This window comes from Phoxinus phoxinus (assembly GCF_949152265.1).
Source record: "Phoxinus phoxinus genome assembly, chromosome: 5".
NCBI classification, from domain to species: Eukaryota; Metazoa; Chordata; class Actinopteri; order Cypriniformes; family Leuciscidae; genus Phoxinus; species Phoxinus phoxinus.
Window position 1 is genome coordinate 22,485,301 of NC_136880.1, and position 27,636 is coordinate 22,512,936.

At 40.4% G+C, this 27,636-nt stretch overlaps 2 protein-coding genes across 5 annotated transcripts; one reads left to right on the plus strand and one right to left on the minus strand.

Moving 5' to 3' along the window:
- cnn3b (calponin 3, acidic b) lies at positions 1-21,596 on the minus strand. The gene is made up of 7 exons (XM_079613093.1): positions 21,207-21,596; positions 3,773-3,894; positions 2,718-2,784; positions 2,463-2,600; positions 2,228-2,344; positions 1,930-2,076; positions 1-1,049 (listed from the first exon to the last, which is right to left on the minus strand). Exons 1-7 carry the CDS (start codon positions 21,261-21,263, stop codon positions 702-704), a joined length of 996 nt encoding a protein of 331 aa, XP_079469219.1. The 5' UTR covers positions 21,264-21,596; the 3' UTR covers positions 1-701.
- LOC306998764 (TLC domain-containing protein 4-B) lies at positions 19,183-27,559 on the plus strand. 4 transcript variants are annotated; one of them, XM_079613094.1, is made up of 7 exons: positions 19,183-19,469; positions 24,624-24,790; positions 24,874-24,963; positions 25,100-25,158; positions 25,860-25,954; positions 26,043-26,116; positions 26,199-27,559. In XM_079613094.1, the coding sequence occupies exons 1-7, from the start codon at positions 19,437-19,439 to the stop codon at positions 26,515-26,517; spliced, it is 837 nt and encodes a 278-aa protein (XP_079469220.1). In that variant the 5' UTR covers positions 19,183-19,436; the 3' UTR covers positions 26,518-27,559. The 4 variants fall into 4 exon arrangements, with proteins under 4 accessions (XP_079469220.1, XP_079469221.1, XP_079469222.1 ...); XM_079613095.1 differs by lacking the exon at positions 19,183-19,469 and adding an exon at positions 23,504-23,679 and having other exon boundaries at positions 26,199-27,511; XM_079613096.1 differs by lacking the exon at positions 19,183-19,469 and adding an exon at positions 24,295-24,497 and having other exon boundaries at positions 26,199-27,511.
- Positions 27,560-27,636: the final 77 nt, after the last annotated feature.

Here is a 27,636-nt window from a genome sequence, read left to right on the forward strand (position 1 = left end):
GAAAATTAAAAACTTTATTCATTTAAAAGACAAAACAAAAGAGCCATTCAACAGGACTGCAGTCTCTATTGAGTATTACTGGCAATAAATACAAGATGATTGGGAAGAGGGGAAGGGTAAAAGGAGAAATGAGTTGGTCCTAACATATACAAGGGACTATGGCACAATTTAGCAATGTCTTGTTTGGTCAAATGAATTAAACAGGAAGTAAAAAAAATACACTTAAAAAAAAAAAAAACGTCTTAAAAAGCAACAATGCTTAAGTTGGCCTGGGAATTGTTGAATCTTTCTGGATGTCTTTCTTTGTACTGCAGTCAGTTTGGGAACTAGATGAAATCTGCATAAAATAAATGCTAGAAATTCCATTGCTAAACCAAATCGTACACATCCGGAGGCTGATGCTCATAATGAGTTCAAATCTAGGGATACAGATTGCGGTTAATGTCATGAGGGACATTTGGCAAATACTTTCACTTCTCTAACACATCTCAACTTTTAAAAGGACCAAACTTTTAAAACTATAGTCGATTGTCTATCTACCTAATAAAATACTGTATAATCAATAGAGGAATGATGATATAGAAACACTCCTCTAAACATCCGTTTCTTGTCACATAAAAAAGGCCAGCGAGGGGAAAAAAACTCCTCGCTCTGTTGATGCAAAGATCCAAAAATATTCATCTGTGCTGTACGCCTGCAGTTTAATAGTCAATCCCATGGTCATAGGGGGCTCTGTATTCACTGTGGTAGTCTGCCTGGTACTCATCCTGATACTCCCCTTGGTATTCAGCCTGGTAGTCGCTGTCGCTGATCTCGGAGCCGTTGGTGCCTGTGCCCTGGCTGCCATTGCTGTGGATGGTGGGCTCAGTGGGGGAGGAGCAGTATTTGGGATCGTACACCTGCCTGCCCAGCCCGTACACGCTCATGCCCTTCTGAGAGGCCACCTTGTTGGTGCCCATTTGCAGCGAGATGGTGGAGTTGTCTAGAGGCTGGACAGCCACTTTGTGGTCGAAAATATCCCTCCTGGTGCCGGGGGCCGACATGCCAGCCTGAAAGAGAAGAAAGGGTGAATAAAGTCAAAACTTAAAGTTTTAATTGACAATTATTGAACTCTGAACTCTGCAGGACATTGGCCCTATAGGAGCAGGATTGGACACCCATGTCTTAAGGCCTGATCACATTAGCAAGTAGATCCATTGTCAATAGAGTAGAGATGCAATGAATCCAAAACAAACAGCTTTATATTGGTATATGTGGCAAATTTGTGTGCTAAAATGTTCAAATAAACTTAAATCTGAAGTGAAATACACATGGGAAATGTTTCCCCTCACAAGATCCTCATGTGAAATTACAGATTGTGTGGATTCCTATTGAGATGCCCGCAGAATTCTGATGTACAAAGGTATGTAACCACACATAAATCATTTACTGTTTTCATTTTCTGTCCCTTCATTGAAAGTCCAGGTAACTAAAACTTAAAAAGATCCAAAAATGTAAAAGGCATATTAAACCAAATCTAAACGAATCAGTAGAATTTAGTTTAATCCAAGTATTGTGAAGAGATAAGATCACTTTATATGATACAAGCTTAATTTAGGCTTTTATTAACATCTAAACAGTGATTGACACACATTTAAAGAGCACATAACATATGGTAAACACAGAAGCTCAAATGTGTGTGTGTGTGTGTGTGTGTGTGTGTGTGTGTGTGTGTGTGTGTGTGTGTGTGTGTGTGTGTGTGTGTGTGTGTGTGTGTGTGTGTGTGTGTGTGTGTGTGTGTTAACCAATGAGGTTTTGGTTATTTCAATAGAGGCACAGAGAGACCTCTCAGGTTTCATTAAAAATCCATTCATTTCTGATTCAAATATGAGTAAATGATAGAATTTTCCATTTTTTGGGTAAACTATCCCTTTAGGGATTCACACTCACCTGGCTTGCTCCTTTATTAGTTCCCATCTGCAGGCTGATTGTGGTTTGGTCAAAAGGCTTGTCTGCTTGGGTCTTTGGGTCATACAGATGTCTCCTGGTGCCATATGCGGTCATTCCAGCCTGACTAGCGCATTTATTTGTCCCCATCTAGCCATTAAGAAAATAAAGGATGTATATAAATATACAAAGCATGACTGAGGGAAACTTACAGAAGATAAAGGCCCCCTGCCAAAAAAAAAAGTTAAAGTTAAAAGCTTTTCCCAAAGCCACAACAGAAATGAACCAACTGAAGTCACACCTGCAGTCCAATCACACATTGACCAGCCTTCAGTTTCTCGTCATCAAATTTGGGGCACTGCTTGTCCGCATACTTTACACCAATGTCGACTTTTGTGTCCATACCTTTAGTTTTTGCCTTTGAAAAAAAGAAAAGAATGAAAGTGGCATTATTCCAACAACTCCAAATCCAAACTTTTGTCAGAGAGAATAAAGACTTTTATCATCTCCTCAAAGATGTTTTGCACAGAACTCACCATGTTGGCCAGGGCAAGAAGTGTGGTCTGAACTTGAGTCAAATTCCCATTTTCGAACAGATCATTGGCCTCAAAGATGTCGTTAGGCTTCAGGCCATAAGCAAGAATGGCTTTGATGAAGTTGCCCAGGTTCTCAAGCTTCAGTGAGAAGAATGAGAAAAGTGACTTTGCTCTCATATTTTTACATTAAAAAATAAAAACGACTTGAAACGAGAAGAAAAATCTTATGCTATACATAAACAGTTTTCCCCTCACCTTGTGCCAGTTAAGTTTGGAGTGGTTGGTTTTCTTAATGGATCCTGGCTGAAGTTTATTAATAAGCCTATGAGAAAGACAAATATTACATCTTGAGACATATGAGACACTCAACTTACATGATCTGATGTTTCAAAAGTGTAATGTCAACAACTCTTTTTTTAAAGTACCGGTAATACTTTTCAGCAAGGACACATTACATTGATCAAACAGTAAAAACATTTATAATGTTATAAATTATTTACATTTCAAATAAAAGCGAATCTTTTGAACTTTCTATTCATCAAAGAATCCTGAAAAAAATATCAGTTTCCACAAAAATATTAAGCAGCTGTTTTCAACACTGATAATAACTTTTTTTCTTTTTTTATTCACTTTGGTACCGTTTCCACAATTAAGGTGTACATAAATAATATTTTCTCTCAAAAATACAAACTGATCACACTTGTAACAGCTGTTTTTCTTTCAAATGAACATATCAGAATGATTTATGAAGGATCGTGTGACACTGAAGACTGGAGTAATGACGCTGAAAATTCAGCTTTGATATCACAGGAATAAATTGCATTTTAAAATCAAAAAATATTTTAAATTGTAATAATATTCCACTATTACTTTTTATAAATGCTGCCTTTGTAAGCATAAGAGACACTTTCAAAAACAGGCATGTTATGATGTAATGGTAATGTATATACCAAGATAACATTAGATACCACATTTCTTCATCAAAATAAGAAACATTTTCAAAGGTTTTTTTAGGGCAACAGCAAACAAAAGAAGGTGTGGATGCCAGACGAGATGGTTAAATATGAACAACATGGTTTAAGCTTGGCACAAGGTTTTCTGGGAGGGTCTTAAGCCTAAAAATTATAATCACTTCATAATTTGGTGTGTTTTAGGGATACAATAACAGAACAAAAAGTTCCAGGTGGGCTGAGAGTCATTATTAAGAGCCAAACAAACACAAACAAGCATCGCCATCTGTGTGCTCCAATGTTTTTAGTTCCTAATCAAACTGAAATGCACATGATGGTTTCCATCATGCTCAGACTTACTCGCACAGTATGACACCATCCTTCAATCCCATCTGGAAGTTTTCTCCGATTGGCATGCCCGTTACATCCTCAATCCAGTACTTCAGCTCCTCCTCCTTCTGCAGGTCGTACTTCTGAGCGATCTACAGGGACCAGAGAGTGAGAGATACTGAAAACACTCTTGCTTCCTTAAACAGTTTCTCCATATGTAATCCAAGGCCTGCCACACAAAAAGACGTTCATTCCAACTGATATGGTGCCAATAAAGTATGCTAAGGTTAGATAGCAACAGACAGTTTCCCTGGTGAACCTAAATGACTGGAACTGAGAACACGTGCATGAAACTCGCATGGAAACTTTTGCAGTTTCAATTCATGAATTCATAAACTTCCAAAACAAAGGGTTTTTGAGTGTGCAGGTGCTGTCATGTTTTTAGGTTAGTTTTGGAAAAACGTCTCGTCTTCATCTCGTAGTTTGTGCGGGACTGGAGCCAAGTACAGTAAGATGGACAGGAAATTACAGAGCGTTGCCCCATCTGTGAACTCTGGCTTCAGGAGCAGCTCCAGACGCCTGTCAGGCCCCATTACTGCCATTCAGCAAACAGAAAAGTATTGAAAGGACTTATCTTGCCCACAAAAAGAGCCTCAGTAGGCTTTAAAATAGATTATCCTGTTGTTAAAGGGATAGTTCACTTTGAAATTAAATTTTGGTATGTTTTAGCTTACCTCAAGGGCATCCAAGATGTAGGTGTCTTTTTTTCCGCAGTAGTTTCAATTTTGATATTTTTAGGTCAAACCGTTTTTGTCTGACAGTCATATCATGCAGGTCCACGGTCACTGTCTCAAAGAGCATGCACAGAGTCCAAATTAAACGTGGCGGTGTTACAAGAGGTAAAAACGATATAAATACCGTTTGTTTTCTCACACAAACCGCTCATTTCGTGTCTTAGGCCATCAATGTGTACTTACGATGGGGAATTGTTGAATTTGGACGATGGGAATTGTTTTAATTTGGACTCTGTGCATGCTCTTTGAGACAGTGACCATGGACCTGCATGATTACTGCGGAAAAAAGACACCTACATCTTGGATGCCCTTTAGGTATGCTAAAACATACCAAAATGTAATTTCAAAGTGAACTATCCCTTTAACTGCCGTTTACATGGAGCATTGTATTCCAAATTCAATCTGTTTAAAAACCAAATCCGGACTCTCATCTGAAGATGCCTCGTTTTGTGTGCGGGAATGAGCATTTTTACTACTTGATTAAAGGGATAGTTCACTTTAAAATTTAAATTCTGTCATCATTTACTCACCCTCAAGTTGTTTCAAACCTGTATTAATTTATTTCTTCTGCTGAACACAAAGAAAGATATTTTGAAGAATGTCAGTAACCAAACAGTAGTCTGTACCCATTGACTTCCATAGTAAAAAATTTTCCTACTATGGAAGTCAATGGGTACAGAGTGACTACTGTTTGGTTACTGACATTCTTCAAAATATCTTTCTTTGTGTTCAGCAGAAGAAATAAATTAATACAGGTTTGAAACAACTTGAGGGTGAGTAAATGATGACAGAATTTTAATTTTAAAGTGAACTATCCCTTTAATATAAGCATTTTGGCACAGAGCATTGTGTGCTTGCCATCTAATTATTTGCGACCCAAAATATATAAATATTTAAATAAATATACTGCTTTTTAAAACAAAAAATGAGGATGATTAGTATGTGACAACAGTGACTTTTGTGCATGTCAAACGATTCAATCCGATTTGAAGCTTGTCACATCAACCCGAGTCCCGATCACTTTATTTAGCATTCATGTAAACTACAAGTTTTGTATCATAATCAAAATCAAGTCACTTCATGTTTGAGAGGTAGTCCTTCCGTTCAATGTCACTTTGAGGTTCTTTAATTGCCTTCAACTAGTCTGGTCTTGAAAATCAATTGTAAATGAGATGTAAAACATATTCCATCAACCAAACAATGCAGTTTGGTTCTTCACTTCAGCTGAATGAAATGTGTGACGTTCCAAAGAGGTGACAAGCAAACACAGGTCTGCTTTTAGGGACAATTCTTTTGTCCCCTTTAAGAAATATATAAAAAGGCATAAAACTTTGTCTGTTTCTTTAAGAAGTCCTTCATTATGAGAGGACAATTGGAGCATAACATTGACCGCCCCTTTGGTTCTAGAAATATTTCCCCCATTCATTTTCCCCACAGGCATTTCAAACAATTCTTCAATAAACATTTCAAAGCCTTGACTCAAACCGAGCAACTACAAGATGAACCACAACTCGAACTTCTTTAGGGAAATGAGAACATTAAAGGGGGGATTTATTGGCTGATAAATCTAAATCCACATTTTTATATAACTTTTGCAAGCCTGATTATTACAAAAACAAAAGCCTTACCATTAAAAGCCATGTCCTAAGCACTTCTATCAAACATACAGCAGCCTAATTTGAACCAGTTAAAGTGTTCAAATTAAAAATTTAAATTAAACCCATCCTATGAGATAAATCTGACATACAACCAATTCACAACATTCTTTTACAGTAGTGTTATCATTATAATTGTATGCAGACTTGCGCTGCACATGTTCTACTTAACTTTATTTTCCTTTGAGTGATTCCAATCATATTTCAAGAAATTCAAAACCATCATGGTGAACAGTGTGCATCTGAAGCATCTCAGCTGAAGGAAATAATCCATTATTTATGAGCTTTAATATATCAGCCAAATTTTATTATCGGGTCGAAAACTATATCATTAAAAATTATCATACATTGCCCGATACAAATATGGTGGCCGATATATCGTGATGTGCATCCCTAGATGTTACTGCAGAACTTTAACTTACTCATTGTTTAAAATTAATAAATGATAATAAAATAATTTATAAATAATCAAATAATAAATACATTTTAGATTTCCAATGTAGTTCTTGACTGGGATTTCAGTGATTTAAAGTACTGAAAAATCACCCTGACATACATAAAACCTATAAGCTCATGGCAGGTCTATTCTAAAATATTTATACATTCTCACTCAAAATCTTTAGCTCTAAAAATAAAAATGAAAGGTTTGCTCTATAACCTGTTGTGGTCTTTTACTTCAGCAGTGTGTCAGCATTAGATCAACAGGAAATGGGTCTGTGACAAAAACAACAGCAAAACAAACAGAGGACCTTCCATGTGTCACCATGAGTACAGCAGGCATCACACCTTAGTGTCTCCTGGTTGGCGTGAACGAATGAGAAGCAGAACTTGAATTGAGACCATAAATATACCCCATTATTAAAGTGTTATTGTAAAGTCTCCTTAAACACAAGAAAAGGAGATAATCATCACTTATTATCACACAATGCCTGCGGTGTTTGCCACACTTAACAATGAGGACAGCCTTCAACACTAAAACAAACACAATGTACAGTACACTGAGAAAAAGAAAAAAACACTCATCAGAGCAAGATAAAGCTAAAAAAACCTTGTTTCTACCCAAACTCAATCCACAACACACATTAACCATGAGAGAGCTGACAGACATTCTGTTCCTAATACATGTTGCGCTTTTCACAGTGGCCCCAAATACTTTTTTTCAATACACAATAGTATGATTTCCAGATATCATCCGAGTGAATTATTTGCTAGTCAATTTAATTATAACTTCTGATGTATTTAAAGCAATTTATGATGGTGTAAAAATAGCAAATCAAGTTATTTTCCACATAAAAATGAGAGATGCCCAATATCGTATCGACCCATATTCAAGTCTTTCATTTTAGTCAATATTGGATAATCAATCTTGGTAATTTCCCCTATTTTTACATAATTGCGTCACCCGACATTCACTTGCGGTTTTAAAGCGCTATTATTTAATATCACTGTTAAGAAATATCTCAAAATGTATATTTATTTTGCATTGCACGTTACATTATAACCGTGATGCTTAAATTCACCAGGTGAATATTTAAAACCCCGGATTTCTGTTTATGGCATTTTAGGTTTCATTTATTTAGATAAAATGTTGTTAAAACATGAAAGTAATTATTGGTGTTGGCACATGTGTTTAATACTGGTGCATAGTAAAACTCATAATACTCAAAGAGAGGTCAGAGGATTAAAGCACTAGCACCATTTCAATGGAAGAGAGAAATTCCTGCTAAAGCAACAGTGAGCAAACATTCAGGCCTTGCAGAGAACATTCGCCAAAACCCCCCCTGATCTTTCTACCCAACTTGAAAAAGTCCCAATGATATAAAGAGCCAGTATTGGCCCAAAAGAAGGTTCAAATAGCATACGCAGCAGCTAAAGGCTGATGAGAGCAACAAGATCTCCCTCTGAATCCTTCTCATATCAGACTCCTCTATCATCTCAGGGTGTTTTATACCGCTCTGCAACTAGGACATTAGTAGAGTCTTCACATCCAGCTGTCCACTTGCCATTTTCCACACAATAGAGCTTGTGTTCCTAGTGTATACTAGAGCATTTAAGGAAAAAGGAAGAAAAACATGTAGGAGAGCATTGATACATGTTTCCAGACAGAGCCCCTCGACCCAGAGCAGAGAGTGAACTTCCTGAAGACAGAGAAAACTGGGAGAACATCTGTATTTGGCCCTGTGAGAACAACATGTTGGGAGTTCTGCTGGCCTCATGGACAAAACCAATCATGTGGGGGGGCAAAAAACTGAGCACAATAAAAAAGAAACACCTGAAGGAAGTACTTGAGGAATCCAGCCAGAGCTACACAGAGGGAAAAGGATCCTGCCTACTATAGATTTGCTGGAGGGAAGAGCTTTAACAAAGACCGAATGCTGTGAGAGAACTTGGTGAACAGCACAGCTGTTTCTGCTGATCAATTATTCACTCTGTTGCTCTGGAAATGTCTAGCAGACTAAATAATGTGGCAGCAAGGTCTGTGGTGTATATACAGACTACAAGATGTGTTCGCATAACAATTGGTTTATATGACCACTAGTATTAAAAAAACCTGGTGCTCAAGGACTCTAAAGAGAACAGTCTATTGTACATTTACATATGAGCCAGAGATTTTATATGACTCTTAACTCTATAATTGACCATATGGCCTAGGGCAATTTCCTACAGTACCAGTCAAAAGTTTAGGGTCAGCCATTTAAAAAAAGAAAATAAATTATTACGTTTAATCAGCAAAGACGCATTAAATTGATGCAATGAGACCGTATACATTCATCATTTAAATAAAGATTTCCATTTCAAATAAAAGCTGTTCTTGTGAACTATTTATTCAAAGAATCAATATTGAGCAGCTTTAACATTGATAATAACGTTTCTTGACCAGCAAATCAGCATATTAGAATCTGAAAACTGGAGTTATGATGCTTAAAATTCTACTTTGCATCACAGGAATAAATAATTTTTCAAAATATATACAATAATACTGCTTTTACTGCATTTAATGAAATAATTTCTGGCTAGGTGAGCATAAAGGCCCTGATATACTCACAGCAAAGTTCTTTTAAGTTTTTCGTTTCGGGCTAAAAAGAAGTTGGAAATACATGACCAGTGGTATACTGTTAGTGAACATTGTGATGACGCCCACACTGCTGACAGCGGTGTTTAGATAAATATAGAAATGTGTGCTTTCCTCTCAATAACAAAATAAACACATAACAAAATTGAGACAACAGCAAGCATTTTTTTTTATAAATCATAAGAAAAGCATCTGATCATAGTAACGTGGATATGTTTGCACGGACTCTGCAATTCAGCACTCTTAAGTCACGTCACGTTTATTTAGTGTTCACTTTATACAATAGATTGCTTACAATCAAGCAGCTTTACTGTATTAAACATGAATGTTAAAGAGGTAATCTAGTAGGGCTAGTTCATTAAGGTTTTTAGCCAGTAAACAGGATGGTGTATCGGTCAGGACACAGGAATAAAGACGACGAGATATATTTTCTTCTTTAGACTGTATTGGACTTCAGCAGTGCTCATCAGAACATTCCAATATCCAGTATTGTCTTTTAGTCTGATAATAAAACAAATAAATCACAATTAGGTACTGCCATTTTAACAGTTACAGTACTTAAAGTACTATACAAAACGTAAATAATATATATATACACACATAATACAAATCAGGATCATCAAACATAAATATCTCAATAAACATTCCTATACCCCATTAAACATAATCTACAATTAAATAAACGAGGATATTACTCATTGAAGAAATATAAGGAGCTTCATCTATCTCACTGACAAGTTTACATTAAACTTAAAGGGTGATTCAACAGAAGGATAGTTAAACAGGTTTCAGAAGGAGCAATAGCGACATACTGTGGCCATACAAGGCTATTACTCAAACCGCGTCCACACATGGTCTCCTGAACACGGTATTAACTTATTTTAACTCAATGTTATAAACTTTACTACGTAACTTATAAATCAAAAGACTCACACCAGTTAAACTATCATTTCCTACAGTGTTTTTCAGCATAAACATCGCTCTATCACTATAAATCTCACTCGTCACGCTGGCACATGGTAATGCATAATAATTCTACAATAGAACACGAACACAGCAAAGTAACAGTCACTTACTTCCAGTCATCAACTCAACACATGAACATTGGAAGCTGGATTATTCAGAAGGGACTAAAGAAGCTGCACAACACAGGTATGTAGGCTGAATTATACCGTTGAACTAGAACTCACTAGATCTAACACGCTAATCATACCGTCCCCTTTTTTCCTCTTCCGTAACTACAGAATAAGAGTCTTAAAGCGGCAGGCACCCAGAAATGTCAGAGCCTTTTATACAGCCGCCCCCAAATGTGCAAGCACATTTGCTCCCATTAAAAGGCTTATCAGTCAGACTGTGAGGGGCTCACAGAGGCATCGTCCATCCCAGACGGGAGAGCTGGCAACATCACCAGCCGAGCTACCGGTCGGGTGTACACATGTCCTTTGATATTCACATCAGCCGATCTAATGCATCCATCGTCGCTGCGGTGGCTCTTGGTTACATGCCCAATGGGCCACAGTGCTCGAGGTAGCTGCGGGTCCACCAGCATGACAACGGCCTTATCCAGTAGTTCAGGAGAAGAGGACTGCCATTTCTGTCTGGTTTGCAGCCCAGGGAGATATTCTCTGACGAATCTGGACCAGAATTGATCAGCGAGAACTTGTGAATGCCTCCAGCGTCTGCGGCTCAGGAGCTCCGTCTCAGGATAGACCACTTGGGGGAGAGATCCATCAGGCCGCCCCATAAGCAGACTATTGGGTGTCACAGGGTCGATATCCGCAATGTCAGCAGATACGTAACCCAACGGTTTAGAATTGAGAATTGCCTCAACTTCCAGGAGAACGGTGAGCAGGACGTCTTCATGAACAGGTTGGGTCCCCACGCAGGTATAAAGTGCAGACTTGACGGAACGGACCTCTCTTTCCCACACCCCACCGAAGTGTGGAGCTGCTGGGGGGTTAAACTGAAACTTAATCCTCTGTCGCGCGAGTTGTTTCTGAAGGGTTGGCTCCATACTGGCAAAAGCCTCTCTAAGCTCCCGTTCTCCTCCTTTAAAATTGGTTCCCTGATCTGACAACAACTCTGCAGGTGTTCCCCTTCTGGCGATGAACCGTCTCAGGGCCATCAAGAAAGCATCCGCATCCATATTTTTGAGGAGATCCAAGTGTACCGCCCTGGTTGTTAAACACTTAAATATTATCCCCCAGCGTTTCTCTTGACGTCTGCCCATCTTCACGAACATGGGCCCAAAACAATCCACGCCAGTGGAATGGAAGGCTGGTTTGTGTAATCGGAGACGAGCAATGGGAAGGTCCGCCATTCGGGGAATTGAAGGTTGAGCTCTCCAACGCTGACATTCGGCACAAGAACGCTGGTGTCTGCGAATTGCCTCTCTGCCACGGATTATCCAGAATAACCGCCGCATCTCTGCAAAGACTCGCTCGGGACCAGGGTGCAGCAGGCTGCTATCATATCTTTGGATAAGCAAGCGTGTAACTGGATGTGAGGCATCCAGAACCACAGGGTGCAATGTTAAGTCGTCCTGACCTTCCAAACGTCGCAGCCGACCTCCCACTCTTATGAGGTCCGTGGATTTGTCCAACTCCGGAGCCAAGGTGAGTAACCGACTCCCAGGTGAGACAGGCTTCCCTGCTGCAAGGAGTTTGTAGTCCTCTGGGAATGACTGTTGTTGGGCTCGCTGAAGAACTCTCATCTCTGCCTGCCGGTACTTTTCAGCATTCGGCGGTGAATCGGAAGGGGTCTGTCCTAGGATCTCTTGAGCCGTGACATCCATGAGCTCCTGCCAGGTTTTGTACACTTTGTCATCACTGCTGATTGACATTGGTGAGGTAATCGTTACTCCACAGAAGGTGTTCTTCCGGAGTTCCGCTCTGTCTTCAGATGGCTCGGTGCTGGGTCTCTCTGGCCAGGTGGCTGGATTCTGGAGAAGGAAGGGAGGTCCTTGAGACCATCGGTTGGGATCTATTAATGCCTCCAGGGTCTTTCCTCTCGTCAGATCATCAGCAGGATTATTTGCAGAGTCCACGTAGCGCCAGGTGCACTTCTCTGTTAACTCCTGTATCTCAGCTATTCTGGCGCCTACGAAGACCTTATAGCGACAAGACTGAGAGTGTAACCAGGTCAGTACGGTAGTGGAATCTGACCACAACACAGTTCGAGCCACTTCCAGAGTAAGTTCCCTCTCGAGAACACGAGCAAGCTGCGCTGCAACCAGAGCTCCACAAAGCTCCAGGCGTGGGATGGAATGCAGGCGTCTTGGAGCTACTCGTGAACGAGCAAGGATGAAAGACAGGTGGATCTGGCCTTCCTTGTCCTCAGTTCTCATGTAGGCTACGGCTCCATAGGCTTGCTCAGAGGCATCTGCAAAGATGTGCACCTCACGGGTGGCACACGCAAGGTTGGTGTCCGTCGGAACATATGCACGCGGGAATGTAAGGAGAGGTAATGACTCAAGTTCAGCCTCCCAGCTGAACCAGGCCTGCAGGAGGTCGGCGGGTAAGTTCGAGTCATCCCAACCTCGCTTCTTATCCCACAGCTGCCTGATGATGAGCTTTGCTCGGGTGGAGAAAGGTAACATGTAACCCAGGGGATCATATTGAGTAGCTAGAACTCTGTAGATGTTCCTCAAGGTTGGATCCTCGTAGGACACAGGCCTATGTCTGTAGCCCAAGGTGTCGGTTGCCCAATTCCAGCTGAGACCAAGTGTTGACTCCAGAGGGTTGGACTTATCCTGTGCCAGCCACAAGTCCAGGCTTTCTGATCTGGCCTCTTGAGGTAAGTGGCTCAGGACGCTTGGATCATTGCAAGCCCATTGACGCAACTCAAAACCTGCAGATTTCAGAAGATCCCTGAGTCGATCAACCAGCCGTTTGGCTTCACCCGACGTACCCATGCTCTGCAGGCAGTTATCTACATAAAAGCAGTTCTCAATGGAGAATCTCAGGTCATCGTCCGGCCGGCAGTGGTCAACAACATGGCGCTGCAGGGCGTATGTCGCGCAGCATGGGCTGCAAGTTGCGCCGAAAGGCAAAACTTGCCACTCAAATGTTCTTGGGGGCTCTTCCACCTTCAGGTCCCGCCACAGGAACCTTAGAAGGCAGCTATCTTCTGGGATGAGGCGGACTTGATGAAACATCCCCTTGATGTCTCCACTAACCGCTATGGGATGTTCACGAAATCTCAGTAAGACTCCCAGCAAGGGGGCCCCAAGAGTAGGGCCAGGTAACAGGTACTGGTTCAGGGTCTGCCCAAGGTACTGGTGAGAGCAGTTAAAGACCAGGCGGTTTTTCCCGTTGTGACTGACGAGATGATGTGAGATGTACCATCCTTCTTTGGTAGAGGTATCCTCAGTGATTTCTCTCACAGCACCTGCTTCAATGAGCTTCTGCATTTCCTTCCTGTATGAATCCGCCAGCTTGGGGTCCTTTAAGAGTCGCCTCTCAGTACTACGTAACATGGGCATAACTGCCTCCTTTGGCGAGTGCAATGGTGGCATACTTTCATATCGCAGCAATGGTGTGGCGTACCTGAGAACTCCATCTACATTAACACGGACAGTCTTGGATTCAAGCAATGCTACAGCCTGCTGATCCTGCTTTGACCGAGTCACCTCTCTTTCTGGTCGGTAAGGTACAGTGTCTACTTGCCAGAGCCTCTCAACATGCTTGTAAAGCTCATCCATTGATGGCGTAGATGAAGTATACAGGCACTGTGCAGGTTGGATAGGCCGCCCCATGAATGGGGTGGGGCCCTGAAGAGTCCATCCAAGCCTGGTGCGGACTGCGGCTGGACCACCTGGTGGACCAAGTCTTACTGGCTCGACAGGTGTTATCAGCTGAGGGTTATCTGAGCCTACAAGGAGTGTTGGCTGAGCATCTCTTAAGGCAGGTAGGGGAATGCCACTTAGGTATCTGTATTTTCTCTTCAGGCGATCAATAGGGTAAGTATGCTGTGCTAGGCTGAGGCGGCCAGCTGTGAAGGCCCCATTAATCTTATAGCTGGTGTGAGGGTTCGCCGCTGGGGAGACACGGAAAGACACTGTTTGGCCATGGAGGATCTGGATGTCCTGTCGGACTGTACGCAAAGGAAGCGCTTCGGGATTGCCCTTTATGCCAAGGAACTTAGCTGCTGCTGGTAACAACATGGTCCTCTCTGACCCATCATCGAGGATCGCAAAGGTGTCAAGTGTCCGGTCCTCATAATGTACAAGCACAGGGACGACCTTCAACATGACTCGACTCCCGGCTCCAGGTCTGTCCAGGTAGAGCGAGTCAGCCGCAGAGCTAGTTAAGCAGCTCTCTTCCTTAGCAGCTACATCTTTATTGCCCCTCTCTGCCTTTGTGTTTATCTCATGAAGAGCCAGTAGGTGTTTTCCTTGACAGATGTTGCAAGGTTTCTTCAATGTGCACTGAGCGGCTTGATGAGTTCGTGCACAGCGCCAGCACCGCTTGTTAACCCGGATCCACTCTTTAAGCTGGTCTCTGGAGAGTTTGGTGACAGCACTGCATTGACTAAGATAATGTTCAGTACTCTCACAGTAGGCACAGTAGGCTTTACTCTTGGCTCCTCGGTTAATTGAACTCTCTTTATGGTACGAAGAAGCGGTCTCAGCCGACTCACCAGCTCCATGTAGGACGGTCACCGTCTGTCTACCAGGCCGACCATCAGTCTTCAAGTTCTGCCTTTCCTTTATGCTGCGTCCGGTAGCCTGACTGTCGAAGCCCTGACACCATGATTCATAGCGGAGCCATTCTGACAAATCATGTAAAGTGTGGGTCGCCCCTAACTGCTTGAACTGATGTCGACGGAAATCCGCTCGCTGTTCCGGAGGGAGCTTACTCAGCAGACGAGCAACATGTGAGCCACAGTTGAGTTCGATTTCCCCTTCAGGACCCAGAGTCTGCAATAAACCCACTAAAGATTGTATCTGGAGAGAGAACTTCTGGAATGCCATAGTATCACCACGCCTTACCTCGGGGGTTTCTAGGACGCTTGCTATCTTCCTTAAGGCAAGTTGATGAGGCTGCCCGAATTTGTCATGGAGGGCTGACATAGTGTCACTATAAGGGGTTGGTGAGTTTAGATAAGCGTCAGCTATCAGCTTAGCTTCCTCCAGCTTCAAATGATCCACAAGTATTTGGTACTTGAAGAGTTCTGTAGCATTGGATGGGAGTAGGTTTTCTAAAGCTATGCGAAGCCGTGCAAACTCACTGGGATCCGGGTGAATGAACCTTGGGATTGTGGGTTGGGGCCCTCGGTATACTTGCTCATTCCCCGGCGGCTGCATAAACTGATTAGATGGCGGTATGCCATGTACCGCTCCAGTGACTGCTAAGGGATGGTAGGTCCGGGCAGGCACTGATTTGATTACAGGTGCATGAGCTGGGGCATGGTGTGTGTGCAACTGAGAGGGTCGTTTAGAGTGGCATGGTGATATCCCTTTATCAGAAGCAGGATACTGAGTAGGCAGTGGAGGCTCACAAGGCATACATACTCTACCTTCAGGGGGAAAGTTGAGCTGGCTACCGTCTAGCCCTTGTTCCTTAACCCTGAGGGTGCGCACTCTTCCTGCAAGGTCCTCATCAGGTTCGGGCCAGGGTGGAGGATCAGGCCAGTCCTCACACTCCATTTCCTTCGAATGTGCTGCATCAGCGAAACTCCTTGGTGCCACAGCACCGGCCTGTGGAGATGTGAGGTTGCTGTAGTTCGAGGCAGAGCTATTCACTTGGACCAGGTTCGCCTTCAGCGAGCGGGCTACCTCCAGTAGCTCTTTCATCTCACGCCGTGCTTCATTGAGTTCCTTTATGCCAGTCTGGAAGGCCTGTTGTGTTTGGAGCAGCTTAATATTCTCCTCCCGAATAGCTCTAATTTCCTCAGAGAAACGAGAATCCAGATATGGGCTCTGATGGGATGAGGGTGTTCGTGCAGGCTGAATAAACCCATCCAAATCTCTCCTCTGACTGTGGTCTGGGGCTAACTGATGAATCTCAGGGTGAGCAGCATTCCCAGGGAAACCCTCAGAGTGAGAGTGGGCTGTGGTCTGAAAGGGGGTCGTCCGGTCTGGACCCTCCCGAGTGAGGAACACCCTCCTATCCAAGGCAGGGGGTGACAGATCCCATTGTAACTGGTCTCGTTGACTATATCCCATATAGTCCACTTCGAAGTCCTGAAGTCTGACAGGTCGACGTATTTGACGTTTAGGTCTCACATCCGGATACATCTCTTCATCTGCCTCCATCCTGAATACTGCTATCCGGCTCGAAGGACCAATGTTAAAGAGGTAATCTAGTAGGGCTAGTTCATTAAGGTTTTTAGCCAGTAAACAGGATGGTGTATCGGTCAGGACACAGGAATAAAGACGACGAGATATATTTTCTTCTTTAGACTGTATTGGACTTCAGCAGTGCTCATCAGAACATTCCAATATCCAGTATTGTCTTTTAGTCTGATAATAAAACAAATAAATCACAATTAGGTACTGCCATTTTAACAGTTACAGTACTTAAAGTACTATACAAAACGTAAATAATATATATATACACACATAATACAAATCAGGATCATCAAACATAAATATCTCAATAAACATTCCTATACCCCATTAAACATAATCTACAATTAAATAAACGAGGATATTACTCATTGAAGAAATATAAGGAGCTTCATCTATCTCACTGACAAGTTTACATTAAACTTAAAGGGTGATTCAACAGAAGGATAGTTAAACAGGTTTCAGAAGGAGCAATAGCGACATACTGTGGCCATACAAGGCTATTACTCAAACCGCGTCCACACATGGTCTCCTGAACACGGTATTAACTTATTTTAACTCAATGTTATAAACTTTACTACGTAACTTATAAATCAAAAGACTCACACCAGTTAAACTATCATTTCCTACAGTGTTTTTCAGCATAAACATCGCTCTATCACTATAAATCTCACTCGTCACGCTGGCACATGGTAATGCATAATAATTCTACAATAGAACACGAACACAGCAAAGTAACAGTCACTTACTTCCAGTCATCAACTCAACACATGAACATTGGAAGCTGGATTATTCAGAAGGGACTAAAGAAGCTGCACAACACAGGTATGTAGGCTGAATTATACCGTTGAACTAGAACTCACTAGATCTAACACGCTAATCATACCGTCCCCTTTTTTCCTCTTCCGTAACTACAGAATAAGAGTCTTAAAGCGGCAGGCACCCAGAAATGTCAGAGCCTTTTATACAATGAAAAACAGTGTCAGTGTCTTATTTTCTACTATAAAGCATCTCTTCAGTCAGAGAGTTCATGTTTTCACCTGCGGATGTCTGACCTCAACGGCTTGAACAGGACAAATTACGTGGAAAAGATTTTCACATAGAAGGCGGAGCCTTCGGGAACACCATCATATTACGCAATCGTCACGGACCAATGGTAGTACAAAGGTGTTTACCAGCCGGAGCAAACTTTTCCGGAAAGTTCGCTTTGGCAAGCTGTTTCGAACTCCCAAAATTAACCCCAAACGAAGTGCGTTTTGGCCTGATTTTGATCGAAATTAAGTCACATCAGTTCGATCGCCGATTTCGTTTGAAGTATATTGGGGCCTTAAGACACCATCTGATCATAGCGTTGAAGACATTTGCACAAGCTCTGCAATTCAGCAATCCAGTCAAACCATGTCACGTTTATATACCACTTTGTACAATGCATTGCAAGCAGCTTTACAGTACTAAACATAGAAGTGTCAGCGCCTCTTTCAATTAGAATTACAACTTCATTTTCTACTATAAAGCGGCTCTCCAGTGTGTTCGTATTTTTACGTGCGGACATCTGACCTCGATGGACTAAACTGAAGAAATGAACCGGTTTGTTCTCCGATTCCGCTTGAAGTATATTGGGGCCTTAAAATACTACTTTTTTTTTTTGTAAACAGACTTTAAAAAAAGAAAGACTGGTAAATATTGTGATGTTGCATGCTGTATGGCCAGCTTCGCTGTGTAGCGAGGGGTGCGGTGTTTCCGTCACCAATTTTGACGTTATCGTGTTACACGTAAAGAGAGACGCAAAAGACCATTTGAAATCCTATTTGAGCAACCAGAGGATCCAGACTGGGACTCATCTGTAAAAAATCTGAATTGCATTTCATAGTCAAAAGATGTCCTATTAGTAATGAAGTTTCCTACAGTAAGTTATCTCCAGATATTTGCATGGCATCCCAACAAAGTGTTAAGGAAAGTCAGCTGGGGGCAAGTGGCATCACACCTCTGCAGATGGCACAGGATCCAAGAAAGCATCACCCCACTGTGGTTTACATTGTTTGCCTACCCTCCCACTCATTCTGACTAAACACACACACACACTTCATGAGATACATGGTGTGACTGTAGAAAAGCACTGAAATGACCAACCACAGACTCTACAGGGGTGCGTCTTCTTTGTGTGATTTTCAAATGTGATAAGCAATTAAGACAACAAAGAAGATCGTAGCCTAATGGTACATGGGACATAATAAAAACTAGGAGCAATGGTTTAGCTACTGAACTATGCGTTTAGGTCTAGTTTTCAGACATTTGATGAAATCAAATAACATTTTATGGTATATTTATGTGCACAGAAAACAAGAAACATTAGAAATAAAATAGGAAAAAACAGTCACTTGGCAATTTTGCAGAAAAGCCACAATGTGATTTAGTGACGCTTTAACCTTTTCCTGACCACCCCCCCCCCCAAAAAAAAAAAAAAAAAACTCAAACAAGGTTTGTTTGACAAAAAAAAAGATTGTTTAACAAAAAAAAAAAAGTGTTTTCCTAAGGAGCGACTATAAATATTTTAACAACAAAAATACGTAAAATTAAGCCACACTACATCTGTAAATATCAGGTCCTTCAAAAACGAAAGAAAACTCAGATTAGAATCAGATGATTCACACGCATCACCTCGGCCAAAGTTTCCATAACACATTTCCACACAAACCAGGAAGAAATTACATCGTTAATCTCACTAAACATTTATCATACAAACATTGTCGCGTCTCTGGACTGATAATGTCATCATTTATTGGTTTTATTCGTGTTTTTGAGTATATCTGCAGAGAGCGTGCGACAGCCTCGTTTCTTTCTCTCAAACTGGAGCTCCACCCAGAACTCAACAAAAGACCCCATGATGACCCACCATCACATCAGGTTACAGCAGGCAAGCTTTACCAACCTTTACAAACAGAATAAAACACGGTAATCATCAATTGCGATAAAATGTCAAGTTTTGCGTCTGGCAAATGACAAAAAGCATCTCAACATGTCGAGATAGCAAATCACGTCGCGTGCGTAAAAAGTTCCATTCATTGAAAGTAGGGTTGTGCGACATGAAACACGGACTATTTTCTTCTTTCTACGTACAAACGTATGAGGAATTGTGTTTTATAAACAAAACAATAAATAAATTAGTAGGCTAGTAAAACAAAGATGCATGGCAACGACATAAAACCAAAACCTCAGAACAATCAATCAAAGGAATCAAAACACAAAGGCTTTCTCTCAAAACCTACAGAGACCTACCTTCGGCCATCCTAGCACGCTTAGTACTAAATTATACACGACATTTTTTTATTCTGAACATGTCTGTGATGCCTGAAAAGCTGACTCTAGATAGCCTAAGCAGTTTTGGTTTGAGACAGTTAAGTTACACTTTCATACCTATAAACTAGAGTTGTGACGTTCGCGAACGAACCGATTCTTTTGAACGGCTCATAAACATGAACGATGGGAGCCGAGTCGCGGCGGGAGGGGAGCCGTTCTTTCTGTCGTTCTTTTTTTCCTATGCGTGTTTCACACAGATGCACACAAAGGCTGCGTTTACACTTGCCATTAACATGCAATCACCATGATGGATCAAGCAGATCGGATCATTAGCCAATCAGGACACCGTGCGTTTACATTTGTTCATATTAAGTAGCCTCTGTATCTGGTTAACCGATCGGATTTCTGTTTCCTGCATAATATTTAAATTAGGTCTGTAGCACGACACCAATAAGAGTAAAGATTATACAAATTAAGCAATGTCCCAATTGCTTTCACTCACTTAACTTTCCTGTGCAATCTCCATCCTTAAATCAAATTACGTTTTTTTGAATGAAGGAATATTTAGGAATATTAAGGAGTTGATCATACAAAAATAACCATATAAGTCACATCATCGATCATCGGGTGATGTCCTATTTGCAAAGTTTATAATTAATAGTATTATTAATAATATTATAAGTAATAGTAGTAATAGTGGACTGTATGTAGACATTTCCATTTTATTTATTCTAATTTTATCTACAGTATATATTTAAAACTTTAAATATTTTTTGTTTTTTATCTAAATGTTCTTGTGTGGAAGTGTTTGTAGTAAAAGCTGTTTTGCACAGAAATTCATTGCAGCCGGCTTTGTTTTTTATGTTTATTTGTGAGTAGCCTAGGTATTATATGAATAACATTAGTCAACATAGCTTTACACATACACACACTTTGTACTAAAGGTAAATCCAAAATAGTGATGTTACTTTCTAAGCAGAGGGATGTTGTGGAACCCTATGGAATATAGTCCACATGACAAATGAGGTAATAATCAATATTCAGAATAATTCAAACTCAGATATTGGTGTTTTAATTATTTGACTACAAATCTCACCTCATCATTCCTCCCAGTGATTATTTCCAGGATAAACTGAGATGCCCCCAAGCTGGCTTCTTAAAACTGACTAAATATTTAAAAAGAGCCAAAAGAGCCATTCTTTTGAACGGCTCTTTGAAAGGAACGGATCGCCAAGATCCGGATCCCCTCAAAGAGCCATAAATCCCATCTCTACTATAAACATTTGCAATGCAAAGAAACGTACAAACCAATCAGCTGACGTTAAAGTACACTGTAAAATCACTAAAACCTTACCTTGCTTCTCACTTCAGCTGATAAACCATATGCTGGGCCCTTGTTGAACTGAGTCATTGTGTTTTATTTCACGTCGCACCAAAGAAATTATCACAAATTTCTTACTTGGCTCCTCTGGTTCAAGAAAATATATTTTGCAGAACTTAAAAATAGCCACAAATACGTGAGTTTAGGCTAGTCAAAGATGACTGCCGATTTATCCCAGCTGAGCGGATGCACTAAACTCTCTCTGCTCAGCAAAGTAATTAAAGAAGAGCAGAAGGTCTGCTGAGCACGAGCGAATTTACGAAATCTACTACGGTGTAGGCTCGAGTTGTGAATATTAATCAGATTGCGTGACGCTACGCAGTGTAGCTTCCTGATTGGCTGATACGCAGACGTTTGTTTGTGGCGCTTGTGAAATGGCTATGGTGGAATTTTATAAATGTTAATAGGTTTGCGTGCAGGACGATATCGGGCTGCGTTTCTCGAAAGTTGACTATGATGGTTTTACGATGCTTGATGCTTTTGGGAAACGCAGGCCTGGACGGTGGACGCTACAAGAAAGTTCCCCAAGCAACGTCAGCAGACTCTAAATATTTAAAACGTAAGCCCACGCTATATATATATATATATATAAACAATAAATTATAGGCTACTATATATATATATATATATATATATAGTAGCCTATAATTTATTGTTTCAAAATGTATAATAATATTAAAACATAAATAGGCCTACAAAATAATCAATTAAATGTAGGCATAATACATTTGAATAAAGAAAATAGAGAAAAGTATTAAAATAATTCATTTGAGCAAAACAATATACGATTTCATTGTGCATTTATTTTTACTGGTTGCATATTATACTTGTGGTGGGACATCCTTCGTGTGGAGTTCAGCCCCCTCTCACCATGTGTTTCCTGCAGCCTCTGCTATCAGGAGACAGTATTGTCCAGGAAACACCAATAAAGAGTCAAGGCCCGAAATAATTCATCCCAGCTATAAAGAGATTTCACTCACCTTTTGAATTCCTCCTTGGAAATGTTTGGGTTCAGCATTCAATGCCATGTCATGTGATGCTATAATTACTTTTTTTTAATCATCATCAGATGTCTATCACTTCTGAAGATGAAATATGCCATATCATTATACAAAATGGTTTTCAGCCCCCTGATTTATAATCACAATGGAAAGTACCATCATGCCTCTAGACATGCAATTAATTAAGGACAAGCCAAAACTTGCATTCTAATGATATAGTGGGCGCGTGTTTAGCCCATCACTATAGTGATGAAACAAAGAAACTGTCGGAAAACAAGGTGTGTTTGCCATTGTAAGTGATTGTTCCCAGACTTTGTTTAAGACAGTGAAAACACAAGACCCACCACTGTGGGTAACCCTGTGTAAAACTTTAACATTAATACTGGCATATGAGTTTGTCCTAATGCTTTGGTAAATCATCATTCTGACATAAAAAGTAAATATTATGTCTTTATGACTTTTATGTCATGATTGATAAAATGTTGAAACTACTTAAATTCCAAGTTTCTTTTCCGTTATCATGCATGTTTGCACTCTTCCAGTAAATCAACAGGTTACAAAAAAAAATGAATATTTCACTCAACAAGACATGAAAAGGGATGTTTAGTCAGCAACAGCAACAGAATTTCCCCCTTTTCCGTCTCCAGTAAACCTGTTTTGAGAAGTCATTTCAGTCAGCATATACAGCAGGGTTTGCTATAAGTTTCTGTTATAACACAGAGCTAATAAAGTGAAAAATAGCTATTCTATTTAGAATACAGATTTGGGCACAACATCACTTTAATTTTCCATGAGCAGAACTCTGGGGGGAACGGTTCATCAAACAGGAATGCCTTGTTGCTCCATCCCTGAGGCACAACAGGGACTCAACAACAACAACAACAACTGTGCTTTAGAGGGGGATGGGATGTTATTACCTGGAGATGCAGGGCAAGACTAACCGCTCCATTATGGCTCTAAATACAAGAAGACTCAGTTTTACCGTTGGAGTGATTTGGCTTTATTTTGTGTGGTTAAGTCTGATTATAATAGATCTGATTTAGGCTAAAGTTTTGGGTGACGATTCAGGAAATTGCAGCTAAATATACAACATTCATTCATCCATCAATTCATTCATTCATTCACCAATAGTGTCATTGTTCGGACACCAACCACCCCCTCCGGGTCTAACACATTTGCCTGAAGCTCATTTTGCTATCATGGAGAGAAAAAAGTTGGATGTCTCGCTCCATCTAGTGGTTCCTCTACGCAGAGAAGTTAATTTAGGATGGATATAAAATTACACTGGACAACTGCATAGAAGAGAAAGCTCTTACTGAGTGAATATGGAGAATAGAGAGAGAGAAGGTCACTTAAACCCTGCGTTTATCCCCGTGTCCAGCTGTGTTCGCCTCATGCACACGCTCCATGGACAGTTCACAATGGGTCTTTCATAACGGAAAAGGGTAAGTCTGATCATGCATTATGTTGACTTCATTTAATCTTTTCATAGTCACCAAAAACAAGGACTGCAAAAGAAAGTGAACGAATGACTGAACCGAAGAATCCGACACAGAAAATGATAAAGACAGCATGACCTACAGGATTTTTTTGTGTTTTACTCCTACTGTATATGTTCAGTGCACTTACACACATCATTCTCTGCATTTCTCCTCATCTTTAGCTTGCTTCTTTATTTGTCATATAAACCTGGCATTGTTTATTATGAATATTGTTGGCTCCTCGGTTTTGTTCTTCTTTTGTAAGTTGCTTTGGATAAAAGGATCTCCTAAATGCATAAATGTAGCCTACATGTGAGACAATCAGTAGAATGACAAGGTCATGCTGGCTTGACTTCCTCCTACTATCAATTACCAAAAGCACTGAAGCTTGATGCCTTTTTCAAGGGTACGAGGACAAAACAAGGGAGTGGTCCTGTCCCAGTGGACCAAAACAATGCAACATTGATCACACGCATTGATTTCCAGCTGTTTCATTTCGATCGCTGTCCATACCGCAAAGTAACATGTGCACGCTCCCCTCAGCCAGAAGTTTGTGTGTATGCAGCACAAACCCAACACACAATCAGCTGTTTCTTTTGGGACGCCAGGGTCGCGAATGCATTTCGGACTGCACAAAAGCCACTCGTGGCTCTATAAATCACGGATGGAGCAATCTGAGACGTGTTGGAACCGGCTGACCTCTTGATGTCTGTGTCAGCACATATGCAAATGATTATTTATACCGGGGGATTTGGCAGTAGAGAGGTACTGCGGCAGCTCAGGTGATGACTGGGGCTTTTATGCTCGCAACCGGTCTGGAGTAAGAAACATTTTGTTTTGTTAAAGAGGCGGGTGATTAATGTGTGTTGGGCATTCGCCGCTCTCTCTCTCTCTCTCTCTCTCTCTAGGGCTCAGCAGGCATGGAGCCACTCAGCCTGCAGGTGCTGCTGGTTGTAACATGGAGCTTCCTGGGCTTCCAGTGGCTGTTCCACAGAGGTAGCCCTTGGGTGTCTCAGCACCTCTCCAAAGGCTTCCTCAGGCTCAGCCCTACACAAAGGACAGAGTGGAACTCCAGGTGTCAGATTTTATCTTCTAAAAGCATGTGTTTTTATATAGCGAGTTTGACTAAAGTTGGAAGGTCTCTCTTTTTCTTCAAAGGGCCGTCTCAACAGTGCACGCCCTGGTTGTGGGACTTTTCTGTCTCTACATATATGTCTTTGATGAACCTATCCAGAAAGACCCAGTTTGGTGAGGATGTATAGATGCAAACCATTACAAATGCGGTGGCACAACTTCTTATGCAACATTGTTTCTGTCCAAACAGTACAGTCTGAACTTGAACACTCAAAGTGAAATACACTAACCTCTAATATTGTGATTACAGGGGAGATGCCACACTGGTGAAACTTAATGTGGCCATTACCTCAGGCTACCTCATCTCTGGTGAGTGAAGGGTTAATGATGTGATGATATATCTATTAATTTATGCAAAAGTAGATCAAAAATGCAGTTCATACACTTATATCTAAATATTGTATGTATTTTCGATTTAAATATATATTTAATGATGAGCATTGTTGAATTTCTGAATTTGTATTATTATTTTTAGAAAAACAAATTGTTTAACAAAACTGCTTAATTGCTTTTTAATATGTAATAAAAAAATGTAATGTAGGCTAAAAAAAAAAGAAAAAATATTGTCCGTAAAAAAATATTTTGTTAATTTATTTTAAAAAGTGCATTTGTGAGATATATTATGCAATTTATATTCGATTATTGAATACACCTGAGCACATTTTTATTTTCTGAATTAAAACTATTTTGATCATTTTGGGGGGCATTATGTAAAAAAAATGTCTTGATATAATAAAGAAAAAAGTGAAAAGAAACCCGTATTTAGAACTTTTATTATTTCTTATAGGAAAAAAATATTTTAACAAATGTTTTACTTTTTTTTATTATTCACTTAATTAATAATAGCCTACATTATATTTGTAAAAAGTACTTTTTAACTTTTATTTTTTATTTATTTTTAGGAATAATGATGAATTACTACATTCATGTATTGAATGTGTATGGAAAATATGTTTCTACTTTTTACTTGATGTTACTCTCACAAAAGAACATTTTCTGTTCCTCTTCAGATCTCCTGCTAATGTTTACTTCATGGGAGTCAATTGGAGAGAAATACTTTGTCATACATCATTTTGCTGCTCTCTATGCATACTACTATGTGCTGGTAAGTTGTGTTTCCAGCCGGTCTGGTCTGGTGTCTCTAACTTCCACAAGATTTCCAATGCCATTTTGTGCTTTTTCTTTTTCTGCAGAGTCAAGGGATATTGCCTTACTTTGCTAATTTCCGTCTGCTCTCAGAATTCTCCACCCCCTTTGTCAACCAGCGGTGAGTAATATGTAAAAAAAATAGACATAAAACCATACAATGAAGCTAATTTTCTAATCACATTTTTTTTAACGTCTTCCAGTTGGTTTTTTCACATGTTGGGCTACCACAAACTTTCCAAACCGAGTTTGGTTAATGGTGTTGCCATGGCATTTGCATTCTTCTTGGTGAGGATCGCAGTCATGCCAGGCTACTACAACCATATGTACTCGGTCTTTGGCACAGACGACTTCTACAAGTTACCTCTGGGAGGTCGCAGCGCCTGGGTTATTTCTAGCGTGTCTTTGGATGTTATGAACATCATGTGGATGCGCAGGATCATCCGTGGATGTCTCAAAGTCCTTCACTCAGCCTGGTCGAGAAATGCAGGAACTGAGATGGAAACTAGAAAGACAGACTGACATGACATGGAGATACAAACACTGAATACATCAGCACACAAACCGTCCATCTTGTATCATGTCCTATGCTGGAGTGCATATGTTTGTATTACTCCCTGCTGCTGTAATGCCGTGACAGCAGTTCTGAGTTTCGAACCGACAAATCAAGAGCTTCGAAAGCCAGTCATTGTATTAATAATGACTTACATGATGTCATCTTCAAATATGGACTCAACTGGAGGAATTAAATCACAAACGCTCTTTCAGTTTTAAAAAATCAGGTGATTTAAGTGGCATGAGTCTGATCAAATGTACAATCAGGACAATAGTTGTTGTTGCACTATTTATTATAAAGCTGCTATTAAGATCAACCAACTTGCCTTTATGAATGCAATCAACAAAGCGACAGCACATCTGATTCTGAACTTCCACAAGGATTCACGGTGTGTGCCTGTAGACCACGATAAACAACGTTTTGACTACAATATGGATAAGGTTATATATAGAGAGAAATATAATGACATTATAATGTGGAAATGTGGGTTAAATTAGGTGAAAGTTCCTGGTTTCGCAGGATTTGTACTCGAGAAACCATGCATGTCTGCATATAATTATTGCATATATGGAGAGTATTATGTATGTCTAGAATGGAAAACACATCAGGTGGCACAATGTTATATAATATATGTGTTTCTATAACGTGATGCAGCCATGTATAAGCTTTTTGTAGTATGTGGCTTGTCAGTTGGATTTGGAATAATGTCAATTATAATATGTAAGCTTCAATAATATAAGGCTTTTCAGGTTATTTATCATTATTTACTTCACCGTTAGGTATAGGCCTATGTGGTTAAACATCAGCAATGGTATGACTCTTGAAAAAGGTATGAGTATGAGCTATTCTATAACTGGAATGAATTTCTGCAAATACTGTGATGTTGAAAATGCTCATGTAATGGACTGGATGTGTGTTTCAGTGGTGTGACAATGAATAAACTGCTTAGTTTTACACTTTACAGTGTGAGGTCACGTGAATAAATTTAGCCAATTTTGTTATGTTAGTTATTACAAAAATGTATAATTCACAGAAACATGCAGTGTGTTTGCTTGTTAGTAGGGATGGCTGACGCGAAACAGTCG

Coding starts and splice junctions, on each gene's coding strand:
- cnn3b (XM_079613093.1), bottom strand. CDS start 21,263: ATGACTCAGTTCAACAAGGGCCCAGCATATGGTTTATCAGCTGAAGTG. Junction 2,345..2,462: donor TTCTTGCCCTGGCCAACATG/GTGAGTTCTGTG, acceptor TTTTTTTCAAAG/GCAAAAACTAAAGGTATGGA. Junction 2,077..2,227: donor AATGTGTGATTGGACTGCAG/GTGTGACTTCAG, acceptor CTTAATGGCTAG/ATGGGGACAAATAAATGCGC.
- LOC306998764 (XM_079613094.1), top strand. CDS start 19,437: ATGATGACCCACCATCACATCAGGTTACAGCAG. Junction 24,964..25,099: donor ATCCAGAAAGACCCAGTTTG/GTGAGGATGTAT, acceptor TTGTGATTACAG/GGGAGATGCCACACTGGTGA. Junction 26,117..26,198: donor ACCCCCTTTGTCAACCAGCG/GTGAGTAATATG, acceptor AACGTCTTCCAG/TTGGTTTTTTCACATGTTGG.